This window comes from Cygnus olor, chromosome 3, assembly GCF_009769625.2.
Source record: "Cygnus olor isolate bCygOlo1 chromosome 3, bCygOlo1.pri.v2, whole genome shotgun sequence".
Classification (NCBI taxonomy): domain Eukaryota; kingdom Metazoa; phylum Chordata; class Aves; order Anseriformes; family Anatidae; genus Cygnus; species Cygnus olor.
The window spans coordinates 31,251,974-31,265,297 of record NC_049171.1 but is presented as its reverse complement, the minus strand read 5'-3'; the positions used below and the strand labels follow the sequence as shown (position 1 = coordinate 31,265,297).

Here is a 13,324-nt window from a genome sequence, read left to right as displayed (position 1 = left end):
CAATTCATCAGCAGATCAGGGTGAGCATAGTCTGACTGGGTACAGTTTTCTTTCCTAAACAGCTCAATTTCTACCACTATTAGCAATAGAAATCAGCAAATTCTTCTCAGTTCTTCCTATTAGCTGACACTTGGTACTTATCCTGATTCAATCATACTGTCTGCTGTATGAAAGAGGTCTGCTGGACACATTTCTACCACACTGAGCATGAAGGTCCATACCTGTTTCACTGCCTTACAGCATTATAGTGCTGTAACTATCATTATGTAGTTATGTGATGTTCCTTAGACTTAAAAAAGGAGAAATACACGAATGTAGTGAAATTTTAAAATCTATGAGAATACCTATCCAATTTTTAAAACAGTATCCATTTAAAATGACATTTGATAGTATCATACTTCTTGAGCTAAACCACTGGTACTCAACTTTTACAAACACCTGTTGGGTATTTTTACTTTCTCCAGTCATCAAGATTCAATACATTTAAGTTTCAACTTTGCCACCTTCAGCACTAAGAACTGCAATGACAAATCACAATCTAATGATGAATATAGTTTCTCTTTTATGAAGGCAGGACATATCACGTCTGTGGCTTCAGGGAAAATGTAATCCTAGTCACGATTTGGATCTACATTCTGCTGGTGGCTAGCTGTATGCTAGCCTATGCACCTGCTCAAGATTCTTCCAGTAGTTATTCCTCTCCTCCTCATAATTGTGAAAGAAAGATTACAAGAAAGGGACATAACAAAATGCTTAAAGGAAAAATACTAAAAAGTTAAGCAGATCTGCTTATTATGGTTGTTTTTGAATGTCAAACTGCAGAACTGAAACTTGTAGTGGCCCCCATGATAATAATCATCTTGTTCACTAGGGGCCATGTGATCATACTGCAATTACCTGTCATGTCATTTCTAATGAAAACATCAACTTCTGGTTGTTCCTAGCTTGCATTACATAGAATACTGTCCCTTTGCCATTCCAAATTTAACATTGAGAACGGTCTAATAGCTCTTAAGTTATCTTCTATCTTTATTTCTTGTAGGTCTGTATCAAATAAAAGCTTAATTTCTTTCAGCATGCATATTTTGCTCTTAAACATATACAGTGGCAGCTCAGCAGAGATGAATCCAGAAGCAGTTAATACTGTGTTCAGTCATTCATTATATTATCACTGCAGAACTATTCACCAGAAATTGCAAAATTCTCAAGATTGGCAATAAAAAGGACTTTTTTTTTCAGATGCACTGATTCTGCGGGAGGTAAGCTACCTGCTAAAGAACTTAATGGACTTTTCCACCCTTGTGACTGGGATCATGTGTTGAATTACTTGGGGAATCTCTATCATGACCAAAAAGTACATACCACTGTGCCGGGATCTCCTTTTGGACCCTACAAAGGAAATAAGAAGCAGATATACATTTAGAGAATTACAAAATAACATGGGATTTTTCTGTATAAATGTATTATATACATTGGTAATGCAGTGCATTTAGAATCAGTACTAAGTCCAGCCCACTCAGCTGGTTAATTCTGTCTTAAAAGAGTAGAACTTGCTAATGACTTTACAAGAAAGAGAACCTAAGGAAGTACAGAGAATCTCCGGTTCCACAGAACCAAAGCAAGAATGTCCAGCTGCAAACTGGTGTATCTGCATTGTGCGGAGTAGTGCCTGGAAAGACACCGGCTCTGTACTACTGCCATATTGCCCTGTAGCTACACGCACTGCATTGGTGACAGAACTGAGATCGGAATTCATGAGTTTCTCATTTCCAGCACAAAATTTAATTTATTACAAGACCATCACTACGTATAAAGGGTATACTGCATATTTTAAGATATTAAGATACTGTCAGTAAAGAGTCCAAAACCAAATTATGCACCATCGCAGACTTTACTTACTATTCAGCATAGCTTTAGAGTGAAATACTTAAATTGAAATAAACTACTCTCCCAAAACAGGCTAAAATGCTTGATAAACACATAAAATCACATACTTCATACTTTTATATTTACTACACACCAATTATATGCTAGTTGAGTTATCTTTTCTCTTTCATATATAAAATCCAATTCCATGGCATTTATCAAAACTGCATTCAATTAACCCTATGTTACTGCCTGAACTATTAGAAATTACATTTTTATTAAATACTTACTGGAGGTCCTGGTGGACCTGGATAACTTGCGACACTCACACCTCCCTGCAACAGCAAATTTAGAAGTTGAGGTGGACCAAAATTAGGTGCTGATTGAAAAAAATATGTTATTAAGAAATACCTGGAGTTTATATAAGCTGCTCATTCCATTTCTTTCATTGTAAGGCATACCCTTTAAAACACACACACACAAAAAAACCAATTAAGTATCACAACTATGAACTACAAAGTCAGAATTCATGCCCTGTTCAAGTCCTGTATCTCAGCAAAGCTGTGGTATCATTTTTGCTCTAGATTAATTTTTCAGATTCCAAGCATTTCAGTAAGAACGTAAGATGCACACCTATGTAAGCTTTTTTTACTTACAAAACCAGAAACATGTAAATTCTCAGTTTACATTACGTTTTAATATTCTTACATAAAATCTATGAGTGACTGGTCAAGTGATACAAGCAAAGGCAGCATTGCACATTTTCTTTTCATGCCTGTTTGAAAATCAGTGTTAAACTAAAAAATGAGAAAGCAACTAACCTTAAACTTCAAGTGATTTGAGAACATGAAGGCTTGATCTGTAACTCTAAATTAATACTCATGCTTGACTTGATAAGAAGCAAAGAGCTCAGAAGTAAACTGATTCATACATAAAAGTCAGTGGCTGAACTGCCAATGTATGTTTGGCTTGATGATTTCCAATGCACAAAAAGTTCAAACTACACAAATTTGTTCAGCTTATGAACAGATGGAATTCTTGTTCTGAAGATATTTAGATTTTTGAATGTTAGCCATTCTTCCTGTATGAATGTTTACAAAACATGTATGTAAAAATGACTATACTGAAAACAGCTCCAGGCAGCCTTCTCAACTCAACCCCCTCCTCCCCACCCACAACATGCTTCCAGCACAAATGAATTCGTCTGAGGCTCTGAAATCTTTAAAGATTTCAAGATTTTCATGATTTCAGGATGAAAACTCTCATTATGCATAAAAATAATGCAAACAAATATAGTATGCTTTGTTTTATTTTTGCTTTTACACTTATTTCATGTATAAAACTTGATGGACACAGAAAACTAGTGCTGCAACACAAAGTCACAGATCTAGCTAGTTATTCTGTCATTACTATGCACACCTTGTATCCTGGCAATGTCCTCATTGCTATCCTAATACCAAATTTCTGAGATTCTCAGTATGTCCTTATTTAAAACCAGATGCTGCTCTAGAGAATTTCCTGAGATATGGATTGAATTTTGAGAACTGTTAAGCAATGACTGAAAAGTGTACAGTCCTCTAAGCTAGGTGGAGTTGGCTCTAGGGTTAAATTTGGGGCAGAAGAAAATTAATTTTTGCGGAGGAGGCTAGAAAAAGGCTGCAGGTGAAGTAGGCAGGTATCATTAGGATAGGGCTAGATTTTAGAACAAAAGCTCTCCCTTGATTATGGTTAGGTATGGCATTTCCAAAGCTGTCATTAGGGTTAGGGATTTTAAAGTGCTGCAGTTATTACTTCTCCAGAACTATTATTGTGTTAGGTACTAGTCCAGTTAATTTAGAGTCCAATGAGCTCCATGGACTTGCCTAGGTTACATGACTACAGAGTTTCCTGATGTCAGGTAACCAAGGTGTCTAAACTAACCTTCGTGTCCAAGGTTATTAAAGTAACTCATTTGACCAAATTTCTAGGATGGCTTTAGTGACCTGGACTTACTCAGTGATGAATCACAAGTTAAAAAAAAAGAGGATTACAGAAATATTTTGCAAGAAGACTTCGTTGTCTTCCTGCACTACAAGTATGTATTAGAGAGACAGTCAATTATTGATATGTGACATTACATTTTACTCATAGGTATATCGTTTCCAGCATACCATTCAAAATGTAAACAATATGTCTTACCGGAGGTCCAGGTGGTCCAGGCTTCCCAGGAGAACCTTCACTACCCTAGCATAATGAGAGATATAAAACTCATTTAATATAACTGTTGTTCTGATCTGTTCCATACCCAAACTACGATGACCACAATGACAATAAACAAGAGATACAGTCAATAGGAATAGGTAGTATCAAGAATAAACTATCCTGAACAGCTCCTGCTAAAGCTTTAGGCAAGTTATTAAATGTTACTTTATACCAGCTTGTATTTTGTTAGTTACTTGATGCTTTATGTGTAGTAACTTCCTTATGGCAAAATAGTAGTGGTAGTAGGGTTGTGAAACGCTTCATATTTACCAGCAGGCAGAGGAAGGAAAAAACACTTGTTAATAAAATTTTTTAAGCAATTGGCAGATAGAAGTTAACATTCATTTTATGGTTTGTAAATTGTTTTGCTAAAAACAATCCTCAGTTTGTTCATTCACAGGTAAATCAAGATGGCCTAGTTTCAGAAGTTCAGTTTATTCAGAAACATATTGGGTAAAAAAAAAAAAAAAATCTTTATTAAGAGCTATAATGAATATCTTCTTGGTTTTTACTGTAAAATAGTTATCTGTGGGTACTTGTAGCTGTAGTCTGTACTGATGACATGCACTAAATTGCTCATATTAAAAAAAAAAGTTTCAAAGTTTTATCTTATTTTTTAAGCTTTGAGCATTATAGATGTGCAAAGGTTTAAATGTCAAATTTCCCAAGCAAGATCTTTTCAAAATCTTATCATTAAGATTCAGTTAAAAATTCTCTATAATTTGGAACAGGTCTGCCAGAACTTTTTACTCACTTCATTGAATTTTAATAAACTTACTTCATTGAGAAACCTAGGCTGCATGTTTAAAATTATTAAGGTGGGAAAAGTCAAGCTGAGCATACAACAATACTAATCAACCAACCAGAAATATATAAATATTTAATTATTATTATATTAGGATAATTTCCAAATAGTCCTGCTAAGTGCTAGAAATGTTAAGCTCCAGATTGGAAGGTTTAGAGTATTTCACAAAAGGAGAAAAACGGTCTCTTTTAGAAAGTTTATTACATGATCACTTTTCAGATGTGGTCCCCAGATAAAGGAAGGAGGAAGAAGGTACTCTGGCTATTGTTCAGCTCGTCACTCTTCAGGGATCTGAGTTTTGTCCTTTTCAATCAATGGCACACTAGTTAAGGAGAAATGGCTTTCTCATTCTCACACGTGATAGTAAGAGGCCACCTTCCCCTGATCTTTCTGATGCATAATATAAAGAGCAGCTACAATTAGGCCTCAACCAAGGATAGAGATGTACACGTGTTAAGCAGCTGGCCTAACGCTGCATTCTCAGACTCTTTTTTCAGTACTTTGGAATTGTAAACATGGAACTAACAAAACCTTGTTTTTAACAATGGTTACTTAAAAAGGAAATGAGTTTGGTAAATTATTTCTATTATGGTCAGGAAGGAGACAGTTCTCAACTCATTTTTATACTGAAGTCACTTCACAGTTTTACAAAGTAATGTTTCTTTTTCTTAGTCATACCAGAGTTGAGGTTTTGTAGAGTATTAGTAGGATCACAGACTGATGTGGCAGCACTGTGCCTGGAAAAGCCCAAGCCAAAGCTGAAAAAAACTCCAAAAAATCATATTCATGTAAAAAAAAAAAAAAAAGAAGAAGAAAGAAAGAAAAATTCTCCCCAAAAGTATTTTGCCAACTCATTTTGTCTGTGGTATTTCATTGATCTGAGGTGCCCAAGAAACGAATTTTAGTTTTAATGGAAACTATCAAGAACCTCATAAAAAATTGATTAAAAAACCAGTGCTATAACAGCCTAAATTAATTATAAAGGAAGCTTATATACTTTTGCTGAATACATATACTGAATAACTTTCAGTATTCATGAACCACTTTTAGAGTATGCAATTACTTTTGACTAAAATACTGGAAAAGAATGAGAAGCAGAGCAAGTAGTAACTAGTCATACACTATTTCACAAAGGTATTTTCACTTTCTTAATTTTATATAATATGTCATACTCAGAGAACATTCTCTGCACCTTACATGCACCACAAGGGCTATGCTTCAAAATACAAGCCCAATTGTATGGCATTGTTTGGGGAAAGCACTTAAGACAAATAAAAATTTATTTGAAAATATATGTCAAGTTCACATTTGCATTCTATGTTAAAAAACAGAGAAGAGAAGAGAAGAGAAGAGAAGAGAAGAGAAGAGAAGAGAAGAGAGAAGAGAAGGAAGAGAAGAGAAGAGAAGAGAAAGAGAAGAGAAGAGGAAGAGAAGAGAAGAGAAAGAGAAGAGAAGAGAAGAGAAGAGAAGAGAAGAGAAGAGAAGAGAAGAGAAGAGAAGAGAAGAGAAGAGAAGAGAAGAGAAGAGAAGAGAAGAGAACAACAAAAGCCAAAGCATAGGAAAGTAAAGGGATTACACAGCCTATACAGATCTTTACTAAAACTAAAAAGAAAGTATACCTTTTCGCCTTTTGACCCAGCAGGACCAGGATGCCCAGGTCTTCCTATGGCTCCCTGCACAACAAACACAGTATTGGTTAATCCCAGTCAAGAAAAAACTAAACACTGAAATTTGCATTGCAGCCTAGGTTTTAAAACTTACACCTTTTGAAGGTCATTTAAACCTAATTATGCTTCTCCTTCAGGTTTAAATATTTCTTTTCTGTCTGATACAACAGCTGTGTCCTACTGATAAGCCTTACGAAGGGTAAAACTTGTGTTTGTGGTTGTATTTTCACCTTGTGCAGACTAAATGCACTGACATTAACCGGCATCTCTTGATACTTCTAAGAATCATGCTTCACTGCTAAAATGGTAATTTACATATTTCACATTAAGCTTCCTAAATGTGTTGATATTTCTGAAAGAAGGGAAGCATTAGTATTGTCAACAACCTGGGAACAAGTAATGACCAACTAACTAATATTACCTCATCTTGTATGTAGAAAATAGAATTTAAAAAAATCCCAAGTTTTCCCAGTAATACCAGTATTTTTATTTATTCTTTTTCAGTGACTTTAAATATTGTTATTTTACTCCCATACTTCATAATTACTTGGTTTCAGCATTTAATGCTTTCATAATACCCAGTTAGAAATATTTTTAGATTTTTATTCCTAACATTATTACGGTAACTGGAGTATAAATACATAATTAACTGCAAGTTTGCCCATCATACATTTTTTAACCTCAGAGAGTCTCTAGTAAGGCCAAAACACCAAAAGCATTTAAGTTACATCAACTCTGAGGCCAGACAATGACAGTATTTTCAGAAATATCAACTCATAACATAGTTTATTCTTTTAGAGCCACTGTGGGTAAGATTTTATTATTACTCCCCTAAAAGCCATAAAGAGGCATAAGAAACTAAGAATAAGAAGTTTTGATAGATAGTTACAGCAACCTTTGCAGAGAAAGGTTAGACCATAGAAGATAGCACACACTTACAGATGGTCCACTGGGTCCTGGTACACCAGGCAGTCCAGGAACACCTTGAAGGCCCTGAAAATTAGAAAGAGCATATGCCTGTTGCCTCTCCCATGTACACTTATAGCCTCAAAAACTACTTACATTTAGCACTTCCATCAGTATTATAACAATACCAAAGCACATTTTCCTATTTTAGGAATAAAAATGATATACCTGTAGGTGAGAGATTATCATTGAACATGGTTAGAGGCAACTAACTGCTTGACTCAAACACAAAATTCATCCTTCAACATTTTCCATTGTTAGCTTATATCCTTTAGATCTCCTGGTCTTAATTGTGCAAACAAGAACAGTCTGTCTGGCTTTTCCTTACAGATTAATTTTCTATCACTAAAAAAAAAAACAAACATTTACTCAGACTTCTCAATGGTACCTCATGCTATTGACAGGGTGGGGGGGTAGACTGACAAGATTCTCATGAAGTTCATCAAGAAGTGCCAAGTATTGCACCTGGGGAGCAACAACCTCAGGTACCAGGACATGCTGGGGGCCACCCACCTGGAAAGCCGTTCTGCAAGAAAGGGCCAGGGAGTCCTGGTGGACACCAAGTTGACCACGAGGCAGCAATGTGCACTTGCAGCTAAGAAAGGTAACGGTATACTCGGCTTCATTAGGCAAGGTATTGCCAGCAGGTCAAGAGAGGTGATCCTTCTTCCCCTCTACTCAGCGTTGCTGAGGCTGCACCTGGAGTGCTGTGTCCACTGCTGCACCCACCAGGTACAGGAGAGACCTGGAGATACTGGAAAGGGTCCAATGTAGGGCCACCAAGATGATCTAGGGACTGGAGCACCTCTCCTATGAGGAGAGGCTGGGAGAGCTGGGGCTGTTCAGCCTGGAGAAGAAGAGGCTCAGGGGATATCTCATCTATGTCTATAAATACCTGAAGTGAGGCTACAAAGAGGATGGAGCCAAGCTTTTTTCAGCGGTGCCCATTTCCAGGACAAGAGGCAATGAGCAGAAACTGGAACACAGGAGGTTCCCTCTGAACACTAAGAAACACTTCTTTATTGTGTGGTTAACTGAGCACTGGCACAGGTTGCCCAGAGAGATTATGGAGTCTCCCTACTTGGAGATCTTCAAAAGTCATCACGACATGGTCCTGGGCAGCCTGCTAGGTGTCCCTTCTTGAGCAGTGGGGTTGGACAAGACCTCCAGAGGTCCCTTCCCTCCTCAGAAATTCTGGGATTCTGGGATCTAAATGCAATGATGCTTTTTTGTTGTTGCTGAGAACAAAACATGGTATTTTTCATAGTATTTATTGACCTGCTTTCCACTTTTATTTTATTCAATAGACTGAAAATTAATAGATTCTGGTATCCATTTACTAAACATACAGGCATGTGACCTATTACAGTGAATACAGGTGGGTTTTGAGATAAGCGCACATCGCTGAACTCTTTCCTCTGCCCCACCAGCCTCAGTCAGATGAAATTTTAGGCATGTAACAACCTGATATCTAAGCTACATACAATATATATATAGCTTTATATATACATAAATATAAATAACAATAAATAAATAATAATATATAATGAATATATATAATAGATAGTGTATAAATAATATACATTATATAAAATATAATGTGTAATGAATAATAAATAAATATAAAAATAATATTAAGCATATTATAATGTATAACAGCACTATATATATTTAAGCTAAATGCTCTTGATTCCCTCTGTAGTCAATGGAGACCCCACTGAACAGTGAGTCATTTTATCTGCATTGGGTGCCTATCCTCTGAAAACAGGAATCACCTCAGAAAAGGCATGTTTCTACTGTTAAGTGCAGTGTTACAGAAGGCATTGTCAAGTGGCTATTGCAGAAAACCAAAGAGGTCAGGAGCCCTGAAAGAAGGGCTCTGAGGGAGGGTCTGAGGGAAAAGCTTCAGATAGAAATAAATCAAGAAAGATTTAGAGGTGGAGAGAGAAATTGATTTCCTTTTCTTTGAGGACATTGATCCACTTCTGTAGCTTTTCAGCAATCCAACGGATAATGTGTTCTCTGCTCATTTCGAATTATTTTACTTGTACAGCACAGTCATCCAGAAAATGAATATGAAACCAAAGGAACATTTTTTGTAATTCTTATTGCTAATATTAGAAAAACCATTTTCTGAAAAAAAAAAAAGGAATGCTTTAAAAGGAAATTAATTCTACATAAAGTAATTGTTTAACTTGTATCATGGGCCACAGTAAAATTTCATCTGCTGTAAATACTAAAATCAGTTGAAGAAAATGAAACTTGAGGAACTGTCCTTCCTTTCTAGTTCAGAGAGAAAAGACTAACAGACAAACTTGTACTGAAGTGGTAAGCATAGCACCATTTTTACTATACAATATTAGATTATCACCATAAGAACTGCTGACAGGATTTCATTCAAATCTTTTCACGATGTTTCATTTGATGAATACAGTTTTGGTTTGTACATATTATGCTAGACAGCTAAGCTTCACAGAAAGATTAAAGGGCTATCTGAAATCATACTGACATTCATGAGTGCATCACCATTTCTTTCGAAGAACTTCAGGCTTGGTTCTGAATCTCTTCTCATTTCACCAAATCATAGAAATCAAAGTAAATGCACTATTTTAAACTTTGTAACTTTGTAATAAAGTTACTTTGAAACTTTATTTTTTTTTTGTAATCTCTTTTATATGTTTTTCTGAAAATAAATTCACTTGCACCCTCATAAAATACTAATCAAAAGACATTACTAAACACTGAAAATATCAGAGCTAAGGAACCTAACCAGCTATCAAACAGTGAAAAAGCAGAGCACAGTACCCTACTGAATCAATACAAAAAAATAATTAGAATGAACTGAATCTGGAGTTCCTTTGAAAAAAATAGTTACCACTTATAACCTTACCTTTCTTACCCTAATTGCCTCTAATCTCTCTTTTGATTCTCCATAGTTAAATAGTGTCAGAATTATTCTTTTTTGTTAATGCCTCATACTGCTAGGGCTGAATTGTAGAGATATGCTATAGGTCATGCAAATGAAGGATGTGTTACTTTCTCATTATAGCTCAAGTATTTTAAAATACTAGTTAGTAACATTAAGTATTAAATAATACTTAACTGGTACCAGTTAAGTATTTTGGGATTTCAGAGTGGTCATCAACTATTTTTTATAAGACAACTTATTTTGTCTCCTTCAGTTGGCTACAGGCACTAAGAAAATTATTTATTTACTCAGATTCATCTGCTTAATAGCTTTTGCTTTGGTGATTTTTTTTTTTTTTTATTTTCCCAGAGATTATTCTTGAGCTGTTAACTGCAAATATTTCAATCTAAAATGAAAGCGATAGCAGCTATTTTGGATTCTGTGCCATAAATCATGTGCCTTTTTTCTTCCCGTAATGACATAAAAATAACTCTAAGAATCCAGTATGTGACGCAAAATACTGTACGTATTTTAAATTCAGTCTCCAAATATTTTCTGATTTCCACTTAATAGTAATTGCTGTTATTACTGTTCCCATCACAGTATTTGCCTAATGGAATAAGTGAATGTTAAATAGGAACTAACACAATGAAAGCAAATACGTTATAAAACATGAAGTATTTTCTGAAAATATTTAGCATTTACCTTTTTATTGCTCTATTCTGTATTCTTAAAAACTAGCATTTAAAGAAATTTGAGAGTTTAAAATATACAAATGAGCAAAAATCCTCACACATATGAAATAGATTCTACTTAATTCAATAATAGTGTTTAATCTTGTTGAAAGTTTGCAGACAAGGGCTATTTATAGTGATACACGACTATCTCAGCACTTTTAAAGAACGGAATATTATTCTATGTGCATCATTCTTAGTCTAAATCTTTATTAAGGTTCAGGTAAGAAAGTAATTGTTACAGAAATGAATTAATTTTACCTCATCGCCCTTCTCTCCAGCAAGCCCAGGAAATCCACGTTCACCTTTGCTTCCCTATGAAAACATAACATTCAAACAAATACTTTCTATTAGATAACAATGAATTTCATGCTATGGAGGGCATTTTATGACCCACATTTAATATATGCTAGCATGAAACCCTTATAGCAATAGTGCTAGTAAAATTAAATAAATAAATAAATAAATAAATGAATAATAAAAAAAGCTCTACTCTAAAAAATAAATACTATCTTAAGTTTTAAAATGTGCCTCCCATTGAGATGAAAGGAAAAGACTGTTTTTACTTAATAGGTGAAGTAGCCTAAAAGACTGATGGAGATACAGTCTCATTTTATGAATACCAAAGAGCTTAAATGCTTGTCCACATGGAGAAAGTATACTAGGTATACTCTCAAGTAATTACTTTCAAGTAAGTTCAAGTAATTAGGTTCTACTATTGTAAATTTCTACGTGAAACCATATGGCACTTGATCTGATTACAGTAAAGCATAACTGTGATTGACCTCAGTGAAACTTCAAGTCCCAGTGAAACTGCTGAGTTATTCCCAAAGGGAACAATTTGCAAAGGCACAGAAGATCCAGTTGTTACACACTAGAGGGTTATACGGGAAGTTTCTTTCTTCACTGAAGGATTCCTGCATGAATGACTGACTTAAAATAAGCCTATAGATGGCAATGCACTGCTGGATAATTAAATGTGATCTAGGTTTAACTGAGACAAGACACAAAAGAGCTATACTGGCTTGGGACTCAATTCCCAAGCTGTTTAGCTTACTTTCCAGAGAGGAAGGGTACACTAACACAGGAAGAGGACTGAACTGTAAAAATTGTTGGAACTTCTAAGCTTCTCTGATACTACAGGAATAGGGCTCAAACAGAGAAGTTAAGTCTGACAGAAAAAAATATCTGGCTTTTTATTTTTAACAAGCAACAAAGCAATGTAAAGTACTGTCTTCAGAAACTTACCTTTGGCCCCTCTCTGCCAGGGATGCCTGGAGGACCTCTTGTGCCAGGATCACCCTAAGGAACAGACACAAATAAAATAAATAAGCATTTCTATGATGGGCCTTTCTTCCTGCCTTTGTCACCATCCCTACTAGATGAGTCTGCCATTCATTCTCATGCTAGCTGATTCAGGTACACTAATTTAGTCATTTTTGCAAATAACTAACTAACTAACTAACTAAATTATGTTAGTAATAGAAGCTTAGCTTCAATAGTCAAATTAATGCTACATTTTCTAACAAAATTTGGAAGAAATAAGTAAAAAAAAAAAAAGAAGGTATGGTATATTATTAAAATACATTTGGAAATAAAGTAAGGAAGATACAAGTTTGACCATATAGTTTTTGTAAAATAATGTTTGAATGTAGAATTTGAGTTAAATTATTTCTAGAGCTCCGTGGTGAGACCACAGAGTTGCAGCAAAAGGAAATCAAGTTTATAGCAGGTAACATATAATTAATTGATTGTTACTGGTAATTGTTATCTTTCCAACCTCAATCCATTTTATGAGATAGTGACACTATTTCTTTCAAAAAGAGATAGTACAACGTTGTCAGAAATTGAAAATGAGGTGTTCTACTCTTATTTTTATAACTGAAAGAGGATAAATATAGACTGGATATAAGTAACTTTTTGATAATGAGGGTAGTGAGGCACTGGAACAGGTTGCCCATAGTTTTGGCTGCCTCATCACTAGAAGTGTTCAAAATTGGGTTGGGTGGGCCTTTGAACAACCTGATCTAGTGAAAGATTTCCCTGCCCATGGCAAGAAGGTTGGAACTAGGTGATCTTTAAGTGCCAACTTAAGCTGACACTTAAAAATCAAGTTTCACTTGAAAGATCACTTAAA

The 13,324-nt window shown here is 35.2% G+C and overlaps 1 protein-coding gene across 8 annotated transcripts in view; it reads right to left on the bottom strand.

The window, feature by feature from the left end:
- Positions 1 to 13,324, bottom strand: part of COL19A1 (collagen type XIX alpha 1 chain) — a 202,161-nt gene that overhangs the window by 30,850 nt on the left and 157,987 nt on the right. For all 8 annotated transcript variants that reach the window (XM_040552559.1, XM_040552558.1, XM_040552557.1 and 5 more), the window contains 8 exons: positions 12,436 to 12,489; positions 11,449 to 11,502; positions 7,519 to 7,572; positions 6,532 to 6,585; positions 4,045 to 4,089; positions 2,278 to 2,328; positions 2,157 to 2,201; positions 1,363 to 1,389 (listed from right to left, as the gene is read on the bottom strand). In XM_040552559.1, the coding sequence (XP_040408493.1) occupies positions 1,363 to 1,389; positions 2,157 to 2,201; positions 2,278 to 2,328; positions 4,045 to 4,089; positions 6,532 to 6,585; positions 7,519 to 7,572; positions 11,449 to 11,502; positions 12,436 to 12,489 (384 nt within the window). The remainder of the gene's footprint in view (positions 1 to 1,362; positions 1,390 to 2,156; positions 2,202 to 2,277; positions 2,329 to 4,044; positions 4,090 to 6,531; positions 6,586 to 7,518; positions 7,573 to 11,448; positions 11,503 to 12,435; positions 12,490 to 13,324) is intronic.